The sequence below is a fragment of the Dipodomys merriami genome, unplaced genomic scaffold (assembly GCF_024711535.1).
Source record: "Dipodomys merriami isolate MVZ:Mamm:240054 unplaced genomic scaffold, mDipMer1.0.p SCAF_4, whole genome shotgun sequence".
NCBI lineage: Eukaryota > Metazoa > Chordata > Mammalia > Rodentia > Heteromyidae > Dipodomys > Dipodomys merriami.
Window position 1 is genome coordinate 29,391,667 of NW_027205603.1, and position 17,942 is coordinate 29,409,608.

General features: G+C 38.0%; 1 protein-coding gene across 9 annotated transcripts in view; it reads left to right on the plus strand.

Moving 5' to 3' along the window:
• The window catches only part of Rp1 (RP1 axonemal microtubule associated), a 338,377-nt gene that overhangs the window by 225,674 nt on the left and 94,761 nt on the right, over positions 1–17,942 (plus strand). For 7 of the 9 annotated variants that reach the window (XM_069990725.1, XM_069990729.1, XM_069990726.1 and 4 more), the window contains one exon: positions 9,987–10,150. The exons of 1 other annotated variant lie outside the window; for it this stretch is intronic. In XM_069990725.1, coding sequence (XP_069846826.1) covers positions 9,987–10,150 — 164 coding nt within the window. Of the gene's footprint in view, positions 1–9,986; positions 10,151–17,942 lie in introns of those variants that run through there. One more of the 9 variants, XM_069990734.1, reaches the window with a different exon arrangement.

Sequence of the window (17,942 nt, forward strand, 5' to 3'; positions counted from 1 at the left end):
GCAGCTTGTCCTGTGTATAGCTGAACAGTCTCAGTTGAAACTGTAGGTCAAAGAAGACCGTCCTTGCCAGACCTTGCTACTCTGCAGGTTCATTGGTAAAACACATTTCTGTTTGAAGTAATATCATTTTAGGATGTTTTGTTACACAGCAGAAGGTAACTCTAGTGGTAGAATTGGATAGGTCATGTGAATATGAGTACCCCAACACTTAGCTCCTAAATAGGTTGAAGATTATACATTGTTATTCTAATGACCAACACATAGCAATATAGTGCTGAAAGTAGGCTGCATATGAGTTTGGGGGCACACATAGCAAATATTTGCAGGAAGATCAAGAAAATATTGGTGACCAAAGAGGAGACACATGCAGGAGGTTTGGCATCCAGTAGGAAAGATAAACTTGAGATAAGGTAAAGTCAGAAAGGTCATTTCTGAGACATTGGAATCCAGATTGAGGGAGGTCCTTGGGAACCTGGAATACTGGGCATGAGTTTGGTATGTATATGCTATCCTCTCTAGCAAGGAGCAACATATGAAAAGGAGTGGAAAACACTAAGCAAGCAGGTGTTACATGGTAAACTGAGTTAAGACCAAGTATCCTACTTCAACAGTGACCGGGAAACTACTGGGTTTCCTGGTTAACAGTGCTCAGCTTGGGGAATCTCTGTGCCTCACTCTCCTATGAGTGGTAGACAGTACTAGAAACTCTGAGGGTTACGTGAGGATTAGTTAATAACATGCACAGAGTACCTTGAATGAGCCTGCTACATCTTAGGTGCTCAATATTTGTTAGCTTTACATTTTTCACTGTGTCACAATGTACTGTGGTCTTGAACACTCAGCAGTGGTCCCAGTATGTGCACACCTGGGCTGAAGCAGACATAACTTGTTGCTGCCTCTGTCACCCATTGTGGTGTTCTCTGATCCCTGTAATATGGGTCATCTTTCTCTTCATGGAAGCATGATCATTTCTAATTCATTGTCAAATTTATTACTCCCATCCGCAGCAGCATATAATTTCTCCATTGCTTTACATGGATAATAAGATTAATGCTATTTGTCTCTTGAAAAAATTAAAAAATATTTATAAAGTACTTATTTTTTTTAAAAATCCTATGATCCTCTTATAAGGTTATATTTTGAAAGACTTGTGAGGTTAGATACATAGAATAATATGGAGATAAAATTATTTCAAAATAGAATAAATTAAAATCTATGTTTACAGTCCTTGCTAAATCTCCCTGAAATGTATTTACATGCCTTTCAAAATGTGGTAATACAAGGCCAATATTGTTTCCATTATATTTGTGCTAATAATAAGACTGATTATGAGGCAAATGATGTCCTTGTCCTTTTTATAGAAAAGGACACTGATGACACATCATGTGAAAGACCTAGTTTTTGTTAATTATGAGGTAGTTATATGTTGTGCTGAAGATCTCAGTCAGGTCTTGACTGTTCTTCCTTATAAGGTAGCCTGTGTCATTCAAAATACTTCTTAACAGACCCCTTAATGTTCTTTGTAAATCTTCACTGATTTTTTATTATTATTAAATTAAATTTTGTTGTAAAGGTGATGTACAGAGGGGTTACAGTTACACAAGGTAATGAGTACATCTCTTGTTGAACATTGTTAACTGCTCCCTTGTTTTTCTTCCACTTTCCTTCCCCTTTGGACCTCTGGTTGTAGTGTTCATTTCCAAGCTAACTCTTGTGAGTATCACTGTTGCATTTGTTCATCATTTGTCCTTTGTTTCACCATTTTGTTATTTTCCTTCCCTTCCCCAAATCAGATAAATGTATGTACAAAACACAAGGTACCAGAATAAAAAACAGTGACTACAGGGGATAAGCCAAAGGAAAAAAAGAAAGAACTTCATACAGTACATTAAAAACAACATTAAAAACCCACTTTTATTTCCATATCTTAGAATTCATTTCGATTAGCATCATCTTATATGGTCATATGAATATAGCTCTTGAGCTTTTGTGATCCTCTGCTAGGACTATCCTAGACATACATTAATTGTTACAAATGAGGGAAACCATGGAGTCTGTTTCTTTGTGTCTGGCTTACTTCACTTAATATGATTTTTTTCCAATTCTTTCCAGTTCCTTATGAATGGGGTAACTTCATTCTTTCTGATGGAAGCATAGAATTCCATTGGGTATATATGCCACAATTTCTGATGGAAGCATAGCATTCAATTGTGTATATATACCACATTTTCTTGATACATTCATCTACTGAGGGGCATCTGGGTTGGTTCTATATCTTAGCTATGGTAAATAATGTTGCAGTGAACATAGTTGTGCTGGTAGCTTTAGTGTGGCTTGGTTCGTGGATCATTTGGGTAAAAGTCCAGAAGTGGGATTGCTTGATCTTAGATGAGTTCTATGTTTAGTTTTTTTTTTTTTTTTTGTCGGTCATAGGGCTTGAACACTGGCCTGAGCGCTGTTTTTCAGCTCTTCAGCTCAAGGCTAGTGCTCTACCACTTGAGCCACAGTGTCACTTTCAGTTTTCTTGTGGTTTATTGGAGATGAGTTTCATGGCTTTTCCTGCCAGGACTGGCTTGGAACCATGATCCTCATATCTCAGCTCCTGAGTAGCTAGGATTATAGGCATGAGCCACTGGTGCCTGGCTGTATTTAGTCTTTTAAGGAACCTCAATATTGCTTTCCAGAGTGGTTGAACCAGTATACATTCCTGCCAACAATGTAATAGCATTCCCTTTTGGCCACATCCCTGCCAGCATCTATTATTAGTCTGACAGGAGGGACACAAAATCTTCACTGATTTCTTGAGCTGTTGTGTGTCTCTGGTACTAGGCACTGGAGGTGGGGAAACCTTTTTATTTTTTTAAGGCCAGAACTTGCTGTCTGAAATGTTTATGTTATCTGGATGGGGAAGAAGGGTGGGGTAAGCCCAGTCTCTGATCTATAGAGGAGCTTATTTGCATGACTAAAGGTAGAAGTTTGTAAGAGTCCAACTTGAGTAGGTGGTTGGTTCTAGTTATAGGAAGGATGTTTGTACACGCTTTTTAGAGGAGATGACATTTCAACTGTACATGCAAACTTGAGGTGCAAAATCCTAGAGATAGAAAGGCACCCATCTGGATGTTAGGAGGATGTTACAAGGCAGGTCACTGTGTGGAAGGAGACTGCAGAGGGGCAGGAACTGCTTTGTGATGGATAACTGAGCAGTGTGCGTCAGTGCTATGAAAAGGACTAGAGCAGATATGGTAGCACACATATTTGCTGTTCCAGCTTTCCAGGCCAGTCTGTGCTACATGGCAAGAGACCCTGTCTCAATAAAACAAACAAGCAACAAGCTAGAATAAACATTTGACAGGCACACTAATCTGGAAGTAACGTCAAAATATTGTCATGGATATGATGGGGAATATCTATCTTGACCTCTCTCACAGAGTGTGATGGATTCATTACTTGAAGTCTGGGGGACCCTTGAAAGGCTTCTTTAAGATGGGTCTGCCTAACTTTCTGGTCTTCCTTTCCCAAGTTCTTCATCTTTCTCACTGAAGCACTCAGCTTCACTAGCCACCACCAAACAAACATTTATGCACAATGATACTTCTCAGGCTGCACTCCTGATTGTAATTAGGAGGAGCATGTTGCCATATGCAGAAGCCCACCGGGGCTCTTCACTTTCAGTGCATCTTCCAGCATCCCACTCTGTAGAGAGCCTCACAGGACCATGCCTTCTGTCTATGAGTGGAGTAAAGCATGGCTGTTCTGTAGTTTTCCTTAGATTTGTGGCATCTTAAGGTAAGCACCAAACAATACAATTACTAAACTATATAATTACCAAACTGTTCTAACTATACAAAATTGTACCAAATTGTACTAACTATACACACATCAAACTAACAATCACACAATAAGAGCTTTATTTGCATCCTTCTCTGGGTAGTCAGAGGGTTGTTTCCAAGTAACTAAAAATGTTTCCAGACACAGGTGTTTTTGTAACTAACAACAGGGTTAATTTTCTGAGCAAGGCAAATGCATGTAATCCCTGCAGTGGAATGCACAGAGTAAGATGCAGGTACAATGTGAAGAACTTAAGAAAGGATTTGTAGAACTTCCAGTAGCTACAGGTATCAACATAACTCACTAGTACCATGCTGAAATTCAACAACATCCGATGAGAGAAAGAAAACACTTAAGAAAAATGGTTTCTCATTTACTTGGGGCACATGAAAGAGGGAATTTAGTGCACATGTGCTAATATTCAGATCTTGTGACAAAATTGCTAATGTTATTCATAAAAAGAGAAGAGTGGATCCTTACTAGCAAAATGCTTTCCCAGCAGCTAGTTGAATTATCAACAGCTATTCAGGGACTTACCCTCAAACTTAATGGGTCCACATAATACTTTGATATGATCTTTCACTTTTTAGTGGGTTGATTCAATTTATAGGGAACTCTTGCTTGGATCCTCTCCTGTGGTTTTAGTGGGGGTAGTGCCACAGTTGTGGACAGAGAAGTGTGTGGCCAGGCTTCCCACCTGCTTTCTCAATATTGCTGGTTGATGGTCTGACAATATACAGGGATTTTCCATGTGCCAGGATTCTTCACAGCTTGGTTGCTGGGGTCCAGGATTGTCACTGAGGATGAATAAAATTTTCCCTTAGAGGTTCACTCATGAAAAGCATTTCTGGGCATCTCACAAAAAGGGAGTCTCACAACGTAAAAAGGTTTAGCAAGGATTTATGTTATTGTAACAGCAGATTGGAAGAAATGGAGAAGAGAACCAGTTCCCTTCCTACACAGGGAATGGAAATTAAGGACTGAAAATAGAGGCTCTGATCTGTAGTCTTTATACTTTCTAAGCTAGGAGCAATACCTGGTCATGTCCTCTAGCAAGCTCAACCATCACAGAATGGCTCTAGGTGGCCAAATTGGGTGCTGTTTATTGTTCTAAAATATGGTGATGTGTTAGGATCCAAAGCACAGGGACAATTGGTGACTGATAGGTCTTCCTTTTCCTACATATGATTCTTAGTTTTCTGTCTTTATTCATAGTTTGCATCTTTTTATAGTTTCTAAAGAGAATGCTGACTTAGATATAACCTCTTAGGCCTCCAAGTTCCTGTTATTTAGCTTCTAAAAGGTATGGTAGCTACTTTTCAATTTACTTCCTGATTTCCACTTTTGAGGCTGGCCATGTTAATATTTATTAAAAATAATATAATTTCCCAGTCTCCTCATCTGTCCATTTTTGTCAGGAAGAAATGCTCAAGAGTAAGAGTTCTAACAAACCCAGACATACTTGACCTCAGAGAATGAGAAGTCATTTCTGCTGTATTGCATTGAGCAAGGGCAGCCCAGAGTCTTCAAAAGGGGGAATAGATTTCACTTCTTCATACACTAGTAAAATGGCCATCTTGCAAAAGAGCAAGTGGAGTTGGGATATCAGTGAGGATGGTTTTGAATAATGCATCCTGTCACTGAAGAATGAGACTGGTATGTCAGGTTGCCTGTGGTAATAAACCTAGCATTTATGGTTTGATAGGGGCATGGCTAGAGATTGTTATGTGAACTGGAAAGATCAATAGCATTAAACCTCTGCTTCCATTACATAAATCCTATATACAGAATCTGAACAGCCCATGTTTTAATGCATAGTAAAGGGCCTATTTTGAGGTGTGTGGGTGGTCTGAGGGATGGGTCAGCAAATTTATAGGCTGGATCATAAGCATTTTAGGCTTTGTATGTACTACATGATTTTTCTGTTTGTTTTGTTTTTTTTTGTTTTGTTTTTTTTTTGGTGGCACTCAGGTTTGAATATAGGGAGTTACTCAACTTGCTTGCTAAGCTGGTTCTTCAACTTCAGCAAGCCTACTGCTTGGCTTTTTATTAGTTGATTGGAGATAGTGTTTCACAGACATTTCTACCTGGGATGGCTTTGAACCATGATCCTCCAGGTTTCAGCCTCCTAATCCCATTACTATTATAGCTGTTTGTAGTCTTTGTTGCATCTCTTAACTTGGCTGTGATAGCATGAGAAAACCCATGCAAGCAAAACATAAGCAAATGAGTATAGCTTTGTTCCAATAAAATTTGAATTACAAAAACAAGTTACAAGCTAAGCCCAAAGACCCATAGGTTGTCTAGCCCTAGTCTATGATCATTTCAAAGGAAGAATGCTTGTCCTTGTCCTGCTCCTGAATTGTTAATAATCTTGGTAATAGGTGGGATGTCTCAACTGTGTAAAGTCTGATTTGGTATAGAACTCACATAGTCTCTCTGAGTTCTTTTTGAATAACCAACACACTACTTGTGCATAATATGAACATTTAATACCAGCTGATAAGTCAGCTGATCCACATATTTTAATGAAAGTCTCATGTTGATATAACAATATGCACTGGCATTTAGGATTTCCTGGCTGAATTACACTTAACACTGATTGCACTTTGCTCCATGACAATGGAAATGGCAGAGCACCTACTTTTCATTATAAAAGCAAAAGTTCCTATTCAGCTTTTCTACATTATGGAAAAGAAATACAAATTTATTATGAGACATTTAGAGATCAGAGAGTATATATAGACTATCTTTTAATAATAATAATAATAATAATAACTAGTAATTATGATAATGATGATGATGATGATGATGATGTCAGTCATGGGGCTTCAACTCTGGGGTCCAGGCTCTGTCTGTCCCTGCTCAAGGTGAGTACTCTAGCGTTTGAGCCACAGTGCCACTTCTGGTTTTATGGTGGTTAATTGGAGATAAGAGTCTCACAGACTTTCCTGCCTGGGTTGGCTTTGAAACACAATCCTCAGATCTCAGCCTCTTCAGATTACAGGTGTGAGCCATCGGCACCCAGCTTTAAATTAATATTAACAGAAAAGAAAAATAAACCTCCTAGGATATAATGTTTAAGGAAAAAATATCCATTTTTTCTGCAGAAAGATCTGTTTAAATGAAGCTACTGCCACAGTCTCAAGTTAGGCTTGAGAGCCAATACATAAGGAATGAAACGGGGCAGGCTATGGTAGATTGGCTCATTGCATAACCAACTAACTTTAAAAAACCTTTTCAGAACACTGCTAAATGTAGATAAATGTTTAAAAATCAATTACAAGGAATTTTTCTTTCTTCCTTTGAGAGCTGTAATTTTCTGAAGAGATTTAGAGACAACAGTATTTTTTTATGTGAGGTCTTGGGCCTGAATAGATAGTAGCTGTTTGGACAGAGAAAAAACAAGCAATAGAAGCTTGCATGGATAAAGTATTTGAACTATTCTCTCTCTTTCTCTTTCTCTCTTTTGGTGTGTGAAGGTTTAATATTAGAAGTTACCAGAAAAAAGTAGTTTTGAGACATAAATAAGTAGTAAAATAAGCTGCACACATATTTTTAGCTCTGTTATAAATAGACTGTTTTTATAGGATAGTGGAATTTTTATTTAAATATAGAACTAGAATGTTTTTCTATGTTACTGTCTGAATGTTATTTTATTTATTTGAGACAAGATCTCTCTTGGAGTAGGCCAGGCTGTCCTTGTGGAGATTCTACTACCTTAGACTTCTGAGTACTGGGAGTCCAAGTATTTGTCACTATACTCAGCTACAAATATTCTTAATTATTTTTATTATTATGGATAGTGAGACATTCTTTTTTATTTTTATTTCTATGCTTTAAATTATATTTTTATTATCTTCAAGTAATTGTGCAGAGTGACTGAAATTTAACATGTCAGTTTGTGAGTACAGTGCATCTTGATCAGTGTCACCCCTTTCATTGTCCTCTCCCAACCCTACCCATCCCCTCAGTTTACTTAATTCAATTTTCACACATACACACACACATACACACACACACTCACACACACACATATAAACAAGAATTCTTAAAGGGGGCAAGTGGTCTGATTTTTTAATATATTATAAAAATTATGGAAACAGACATTTTCCAGTTTCCAAAAAGAAAAATATGCTTAGAAATCAGAGATCAGCCAAAGTGATGGTTGAAAGGTTTCTTTAGTTATTCCTGCACTAAAGGCTATGTAATGGTGACAGTCTAATTACAAGAGGAGGAACACAGAAGTATGAGGTGAATCAGTGATCTGGCTCTTTGTGACTCAGCTCTATTTTAGTGAACAAGACATCCAAGCCTATATGCAAGCTCAAGACTCTCTCCTCCCATGATTGCAGAAGATAATCCCAGGGCTGGCCAGAATTGCAGAGAAGGAGATAAGGATGAGGGAGGAAAGGAGACCTAAAAAAGAGGGAAGAGATTCTTTGTTTGAATTATGCATCAAATCACAGGTGTGAGGTTTCCTGTAAGAATGAATATCATTATAAGAGTCTCGATGAGATCATAGTTTGAAAATTTCATGATTCCTCTTTTTCCACAGGAATCCAACTTCCTTAAAGTAAAGTGGCTAGGAGGTAGAAGTAGTGGAGGTCACTCCTTTGGGTTCTATAACTCCTTCTGAGTTTTGGTACCAAAGTTTCATGCAAAATTTCTTTGATGTGTGTTTTTTAATGAAACTGGGTAGGGAACTTTGAAAGGCCTATTGTTGTAGTGTCTCATGCCTATAAACTCAGGTACTTAGGAGGTAGAGCTGGGCAAGATCAAAGTTTGGGATTAACCTAGGAGAAAAATTTTTAATCAATAAACTGGTCATGTTGGTGCATACTTGTATTCCCACCTACTCAAGAAGGAAGATCTCATTACAAAGGCTAACAAAAGAAAATTAAAAAACAACAGCATGAGACTCTATCTGAAAAATAACTAAAGCCAAAAGGCCTGGTGGCACGGCTCAACTAATAGCCCTGAGTTCAAAACCTAGTCCTATTAGAAAAAAAAGCAAGCAACAAACAAATGATGATCTTTATGGATGTATGATGACAGAAAGGAGTAGAATTGACATATTAAGAGGAAAGATGACTTCTGAGTAGAGAACTTACTGAGGACTCAACTGTTCATGATGGTGATGGATTTTAACCATATTTTGGAAATGTAAAAATTATGTACATGGCAGTAGGTGTTTATAGAGCATCTGAAAATAACAGTAAAAGTGTCTTCAAATTGCTACTGCATTCAGGGGTAGTGTGTGACAGGCAGAGAAGCAAGTCCTACATAGAGTTCTAGTAGAGAGGCCTGTAGGATACAGGTAAGGCTTGGTTGTATGACAGTGGTCCATTGCAGGGGGGAGGGGAAAGTTCTTGCTGCAAGGGTTTCTCTCAAAGCACACCAAATGCTAAAACAAATATGATCTCACTTTATCTTCCCAACTTAACCAATCATATGCATAGATTGTTTTAAAAAATGCTTTCTGTCATGCTCTGTTTGTCCAATCTTCCTAGGCTTCTGGCAGGAAATGCATTTATTTATTCTGCTTATACAAAGCGTTGTCTTTCTCTATTTCCAATGTGCTCTCTCTTCACCCTTCTGCAAGATTCTATTTATCTTGTATAGCATGTCCCCCTGACTTGGTTCATTTCAACTCTAGAAGAATTCAGCATTTTTTCATGAAAAAAAATTTTAGCTCTTTTTTCCTTCTTTTTACATCTCTTACATTTTTACCATTCTTCTGCTAGATTCACCAAACTGTCACTAACCCCACACTGACAGGCCTGTCCCCTGGGGTAAACAATACTCTAACATCAGGCTATTAAAACATATCTGTCTGTCCACCTTACAGGTTGGACAGCAATACCTAATCCTGTCAGCTGAACACCAGCTTCTAAATGTTTGCAACTCAGCTGATTTGCATGTAATATCTTTGTTTCTCAAGAGCTCACTCCTATGTGCTTTATAATTAAAATGGTATACTGTTCCCCCAACTTTTCCACATGCTAGCCTCCAAAGAGAAGGTTCATAAAAAGCAATTATTTTAGTACTTCTTGATTCCACAAACTATTCATTTCCTAACCAAGCTGACAGGGTAGATATCTGCATTTTCTATTACTGAGGCTTTCTTCCATTACTACTTACTTTTTCCCTTGCAGATGGAGACTGGAAGGTGACCATTATCACTGGGGATCTTGAGAGTGCAGGCACCACAGCAACAGTATCCCTTTATGTCTATGGAGGAACAAGATATTTGGGTCCCATTATCCTTGGATCAGGAAAACACCAGCTGTTTAACTCCAACAGTGCAGATATATTCAAGGTAAAATTGGTGTGAACTATGAAATTTTTGCTAAGATAAATAACAATATGAATTCCCAAAGATGGCATAACTTTGTTTGTTTCAGTGTCCTATTTGCATTAAAATGTCTTTCCTTTTGTGGGCACTAGTGCAAGCTCATTTTGAACTTGCTAAACAGACACTTTTTACCACTGATCCATTCCTCAGGCCTCATTTTTGCTTGATATGTTTGAGAAAGGATCATGCTTCCTGTCCCATGATGAACCTGGGCCTGATTTGCTGGTTAGTTTTCTTGGTAGCTACAACAATAGTTACACACTTTTGCATCTGCTCTTCATTAAAAAGGGGTTTTAGAGGCTTAGGAATGTGGTTTAGTGGTAGAGTGCTTGCCTAGCATGCATAAAGCCCTGGGTTAGAATCCTTAGTACCATATAAACAGAAAAAACCTGAAGTGGTGCTGTGGCTTAAGTGGTAGAGAGCTAGATTTGAGCAAAAGAAGCTCAGGGACAGTGCCCAGGCCCTGAGTTCAATTACCTGAAATAGCAAAAAAAAAAAAAAAAAGTGGTCTCATAAAGATTTTCCATCCAAAAGCCTGGAACTGGGATCCTAGCAATTTCAGCCCTCTAAGTAGGTAGATCCACATATGCCCAATTAAATTGTCTCGATATACATGAAATCTTTTATCCTATATTAGTTGGAAACAGTAGTAAAAATAGAAATATATGATTTTGGTTCTCTTCTATTTGTGTAAAGTCAAAAAATTTATCTTAGAAAGTTAAAAGACTAGAGTAGAAAAACTTTACTACCTATGTTGACGACCAGTTTAAAAAAAAAAATCTGTCCTCACCCTTGTCCAAGTCCATGCGTTTTACATAGCACTTTTACACATGCTGTACACAAGGGTTCATTATGCGCTGGTGGAAGGGTGTAACATTCAGTTATATAAGCAGTCAAATGACGAAAGTTTTAAGGCTGCCACTTTGAATTTTGCTGACCCAGATGTGGTGCTTAAATATCTCTTTGCTTCCCATTTCCTCAATAGCCTTATGATGAAGATTCAGTGAATTAATCTTCATTGTAGGGTCCACAGTGCTCAAAAAATATTTGCATATATTACAACTCACAAAAGGAGCTGTATAACCTGCCTGCTTATAGCTTTCATTTATTAAATATTGAGTATGATGTCATAGATTAATGGAATATTTGGTATTGTTCAACATGTAAATGGCATCTAGGTTTTTATTACTTATTTCTTAATTTATTTTGTTGGTCATGGGGCCTGAACTCTGGGTCTGGGCGCTGTCCCTCAGCTCTTCAGCTCATGGCTACCAGTCTACCACTTGAGCCACAATACCACTTCTGGCTTTTTCTGCTTATGTGGTGATGAGGAATCGAACCCAGGGCCTCATGTATGCAAGGCAAGCACTCTACCACTGAGCCACCTTCCAAGCCCAGTTTTTATTATTTTAATTAATACTGCTGCTTTTTTTTTATAGCAAACTCTGAGAAATAGGGTTATTCTTGATCAATTTTGAAGCATCTACATTATACAGTACAGTGCCTACCAAGACACCAAAAGCAATTGGTAGACTTTAGCCATTATTAATCATTACAACACATTAAATCATTCTCTCTTCTGTCCACAAAGAGTAATTAATATTTTCTAATGAAAGTTTCTTGGTCATTTTATAAGTTCAAGTATGTGAAAAACTCTGAAAGTTATCATTTTGTTAAAAGAGCTTTTCAAGATTCAACTCATATACTGTAATATTCATTCATCTAGTGTCTACTTCATGGTGCTTAGTACATTTAAAAATTCATGCAACTATCATTACTAATATTAGAATACATTCATCCCTAAAGAAAAGCATGCTAATTAGAAAAACTCTAACTCCTTATTTACCAGCCTTTAAGAAACTAGCAATGTGCTTTCTTTGTATGAATTTGCTTGCTTTGGACATGTCATACAAATGGATGTATGCAACATGGAGTCTGACTTCTTTTATTTGACAAGATGTTTTCAAGGTTAATTTACATTGCAGTATGTATCAATATTTTTAATGTCTAAATAATATTTTATTGTGTGGAAACATTGCATTTTATCCATTTATTGATAGGTACTTGGGCTGTTTCTACTTTGTAGCTTATACAAGTTTTTGTGTTGGCATACATTACCATTTCACTGGGGTATATACCTAGATTTGTTGGGTCATATAGTAACTGAATCATATGATAACATTTTGAATTGCTGCCAAACTTTTCCAAAGTAGCTGCCCTATTTTCCCATTCCCACCAGGACTGTGCAAAGTTTCTTCCATTGCCACACCTTCACTAACATTCACTATTGTCTGTTTTTGGTTAAAAAAGACATCTAGTGGGTGTGAAGTGATACCACAATGTGGTTTTGATTTGCATCTTGCTGATGACTAATGGGGTTGAGCATCTTTTCTTGTGCTTGCTGTACATTTGCTTATCTTGGAGAAATCTGTAATCACATCTCCTGCTCATTTTAAATTGAATTACTTATCTTTTTGTAATGAGTTTGGCATTCTATTCATATTTTGGATAAGAGTCTGGAGTTCTTCATATATTCTGAATATTGATTTTTTTTTTGTTTCTCTGTTTTCCCACTTGGTAGTTTCTCAGTGATAGGCATTTGTGTTAGTTTCTAAAGCTCTTTTAAATAAGTCTAGAGCATTCTCTTTAGGATTTCTTGAGGGACTGATTGGTTAGTGATGAGTTATGTTTTTCTTTATCTAGGAATAACTTGATTCAAACATAGAATGCTTGATTGATGATTTGTTTATTTTCAGTACTGTGAGGGGACCAGCCTATGGCTTGTTGGAGTTCATGGTTTCTGATGAGAAGTCACCTGCTAAGCTTATTGAGGACCCCTTGTATGTAACAAATTATTTATTTTTTGCTACCTACAAGATTCGCTGCTTAATTTGACTTTCAGCAGTTTGACGGTTATGTCTTGACTGCATTATCTTCCCATTATTTGGTTTTACATGATTACAGAGTTTCTGTACATAGTACTTTGGAGTTGTGGATATGGAGAACCGTAGCTCAAGTTATGAACAATTCTTCTCATCTTGTAGTTTCTATTGAATAAATGCTCCTCAGATTTGTAGGAAAATGAATTTAAATAATATTTGTCATTGCATTTATGCAGGAGCAGATTGATGGAGGCTTCAATCTGTCAGTTCAGAAATCATACTTGACATCTTCTTATTTTTTATCGTGTGTGTGTGTGTGTGTGTGTGTGTGTGTGTGTGTGTGTGTGTGTGTGTGTGTGTGTGCCAGTCCTGGAGCTTGAACTCAGGACCTGAATAGTCTCTCTCAGTTTTTTGCTCTACTACTTGAGCTACAGCTTCATTTCCAGTTTTTATGGTGTTTAATTAGAGATAGGAGGGTTATGGAATTTCTTGCCCGGGCTGCCTTTGAACTGCAATCTTCAGATATTTGCCTTCTAAGTAGCTAGGATTATGGGCTTGAGCCACTGGTGCTTGGCTTATATCTATTCCTCCATTAAATCTTTTATTTGTGATTATGACTTGTACTGACCCTATATAAGTTTGACTTTGAGCCTACACTGTTATGTGACCAAATCTGTGAATTTTAAGAGCCACTTGCCAAGATGTTATTGAGAAGTTGACTATCTAGTTAATGTTATAACAATGAGAAATCCCCTTTTATGTATTTGGCTCATACAGCATGTGACAATGTGGGACAGCTGCCATATTTTCCTGATTGTGAAGGGTATCCTGATTAGAAGACTGGATAGAGACTGAAGGATGTAAACTTCAAAAATGGTTTGCAAGCCAAGTCCTGGTGGCTCATGCCTGTAATCCTAGCTACTTGAGATGCTGAGATTGGGAAGATTGTGGTTTGAGGCCAGTCGATGCAGAAAAGTTTACAAGGCCCTCTCTTCCCCTCTTCTCATAAAAGCTGGATTCAGTGATGCACATTTGTTACTCTAGTTATATAGGAAACCTAACACAAATACTCACTCAGGCACCTGAGCAAGAAGTGAGGCCCTATCTAAAAATAAACAATTGAAAACAGGACTGGATATGTAGCTAAGTAAATAAGAGAACCTATATAGCAAATGTGAGGCCCAGAGTTCAAACCCTGGTCCAGTAAAAAAAAAAAAAAGTTAAAATGAATGTTTGAAAAATGATGCCAATGACTTTGTAGTCATTTTGATATCTGTCCTTGGCAGATTATAGTCATCTCTATAGTATACCTAGAATGTCACCAAGAACCAGGCTGAAGGATTATGAGATATCAATCAGAAGACAATTAAGTCTAATGTAAGACCAAAAGGTCTATTACCACAGGAAGTTTAGAAAGACCAAGAGAAAGGAGTTCCTAGAAGTCAGGGACTGGTCTTCATTCAGTTCCTTGCTCTTGAATCTTATCTACTGCTTGATATAGGCTAGAAATTCATACACTAGACACTCAAAGCATGAAAATGTAGTGAAAATGACTTGTTGAGACATCACTGAATTTCCGCTATAATTTCTCATTTTGAAGGTACCATGAAGGCATCTCATGTATCTTACATGGTTACCATTTACTTATATTCATGCCCAGAGATTAGCTGAGGTTATTTACCACATTTTTTCAAGTGGAAACACAACTTTTCTATTGCTTGGTAAAAGAGCTTATGTATCTGGTTTAATATTATATAAAGTCAATTTTTATGATGAGTTTATAGGGAAACTGTGTATTCTTTTGATATAAGTCTTCTATACCTCATGATAGACTGAATAATGCCCTAGCAGGGCATTTGTGTATTATAACATCACTCATGGACTAAACACAATTATTAATACAAGTATAATGGTCTCAGGAAGCTAACAAGAAGCACCAATGTCTATCCTGTCGTGTGTCAAATGATTTCATGGGCCTTATATGGCCTGAAGGTCAGATGTTCCTCAACCCTAAAGGGAACATGGACAAACCATTTACCATTTCCAAGCTTTACTTTCTTCCTTTGCAAAAATAGGGACAATATACCAGGTAGATTAAAAGAATTAGAAATTAAGGCACTTTATATGAAGTCTAAAACATCATTACACTGTTGAGACTGACTCTTAAGATCCTGCCCACAAATTTGGGTAGGCTTCCAATGGGGTAGAATTCAAGCAGTTTTTCAGATGAATGAAGGCGGGAAGGCAGCTCTGGCAGATGGTTAGTAGGTGGCTATTGCTGGCACTGGAGTCTCAGTAGAAACGTCTGGAGGCTAGAGTAGGAGGAAGGAACAGAGGGAGCCAAGACGAGGTTGGCTGGGCTAGAGCAAGCCAGTGAGTGCATAAGTAATACCAGGAACATTTATCCTGGGCCTTTTAAACCGCTTAAAAGTTGTATGTCCATGTGTACTTTCAAACTGTCAGCCAATAAATAGTTAAATGGATGGCATCATGTCATTTGGATTTTGGTACAACTTTATTTTTTTTTCTTTATGTGCCGCTCTCTTTTTCTTTCTTCCTTATTTTCTTCTCCTTTTATTTTTCAAGTGGGTATAAAACTTCTAGTTTAATAATATGTTACTTCAAACCATGCAGCAGTTTAGAAATAGCAGCCGTCAGTGGTGTCCTGCTGACACACATTGGCTTTCCTGGGGATGACGGACCTTAGGCACGACTGAACTTCATCATCCCCAGCCACAAAGTGACATCTAAATCTGTACCAACAAATTTTAATTTATGAATTATTTTCAAGAAAAGTCAGTGTATTTGTTTCTCTTTAATGTATAATGAACTTGGAAATTAAATGCAGTCAAACTTCAGAAAGATTGCAGAACAAGAGATTGGCAACTTTAGTACCCTTCTAGAAAGATCAACCAGCAACCTCCTACAGACAAGAATGGCTGGGTGAAAATTGCAAAAGTAAGGCTAAGGGGGCCCCTTGGCTATAAATCTCTGGAAGAGCAGCATCGGGAAGGTAGGATGGTCTTTTACTCTGACTAGATTGACTTTTCCCTCCACTTGCACAGCTCTGCATCAATAGGGCTCCTCAAATACTCCACTTTGTAGAAGACAGCCTCATTGTGCTAGAGCATTTTGTGAGAGACCCACCTTTGTCTTGCCTTAGAGGGAACACCAGATCTAGAGTCAGCCAGGAGCAGAGAAAAAGAGCATGGTTTACAGTGACTAGTTTGCTGACCTTGACAATGGCACTTTACCCTGCTGATATTATAATCAGCTAACCAGAGAGACCAGACCTCACTCATGTTGTGGAATGGTCAACTTTGTCAGTCCAGAGGATGGCATATTTGGTTCTACTGCTGGAGACCACAGCCATTAGTATGGGATGTCCACAGAGCCCAACTCATAGCCCTGCTTGACCAAGAAGCCCATGCAAAGATCCTGTCTTGTCATAGACCTCAGTCTGAGACTGCCAAGAAAAGAAACTAAGCAAGCATCCTTGCTATATGGTGTGTCTACCTTGTGGTCTCAATGGCTAACAACTCTGCCTAGTCGTAGGGCCAGCCTATGGTCATGAATGACCATAAAACCAAATCCATGGACTTGCCTTATTGATAAGCACAGTCCATAGGCCCAGTAGGTTAGAAAGTCCAACCAATGAAACCACTCTGCTGAACTACAGGGCAAAACCTGTAAATACTTCCAATCTGGGAGACAAGTATGAACACTAATTGGCTATACAACATCAATAAAAATTGTGTAGAGTCCAGTTAGTGGTCCTGCATATTTATGAGAAATAGCTTGTAGCCCTGCTTGATTGCAGAGTTGAGTTTATAGTCAAACACAACTTCAGAACCCATCTTGTAGTTCTACCAGAATGTAAATATCAGTGAGAGACACTGTCTGGCCAGGACCATAGCCTAGGCTCCTACCTACCTAAAGATAGTTGTAGAGACTGGCTTGTCCCCAACCATTCATGAATTCAATCGGTTCTGCTATTTGACCAGTAGTTCTGTCTGACCACAGAGTCTGGTCAATGGCCCTGAACGACCAAAGAGCTCTTCCAGAAGCTCTGCTAATTCAGAGCCCAGCCAATGTGCCTACTATTTAAAGCACCAAGGTATCATTCCTAGTCAATCTCAGAGCACAAATAATGACTTTCCTCAACTAGAGAGCCTGACTGAAAGCCCTACATGCCTGGAGGTTCTACTTATTGGCTTATCTAGAAACCAAGCAATGGATGATGATCTTTTCCTGACAACATAACCTTTAAAGCCTGGAAGAAGTGTTTACCTCTTCAAATTAAATGCACTAAAGATAATGTAATGGTATAAAGATCAGAAAGGACAATGGGACCAAAGTATACTAATGCAAATCTAAACAAGTATCTTAAAAGAAAGGGAAGTCTCTGAATTGATAGGCAAAAAAATATTAGAATAATAGTCCTAAAATAATTTAGTGAATTTCAATAAAACAGACAACTACCTGAAATTAAGAAAAACAATTCATGCACAAAACCAGAGGTTCAACAAAGAAGTAGAAACCATAAATAAACTGATCAAAGTGCATTGTACTTATAAGCTGACTTGTTGAATTGAAACCCCTTCTTATAACTGCTTAGAAATAATAAATAAGTAATAAAAAAAGAGCATGAACAAACAAACAAACCTGAGAAATCCTAACCCTGAAAGAATATAATGACAAAAGTGAAGGGAAAGACAAGTGATTCGGGGCTGGGAAGGTGGCTCAGTGGTAGAGCGCTTGCCTTGCATGCACGAGGCCCTGGGTTCAATTCCTCAGTACCACATAAACAGAAAAAAGCTGAAAGTGGTGCAATGGCTCAAGTGGTAGAGTGCTAGCCTTGAGCTGAAGAGCAG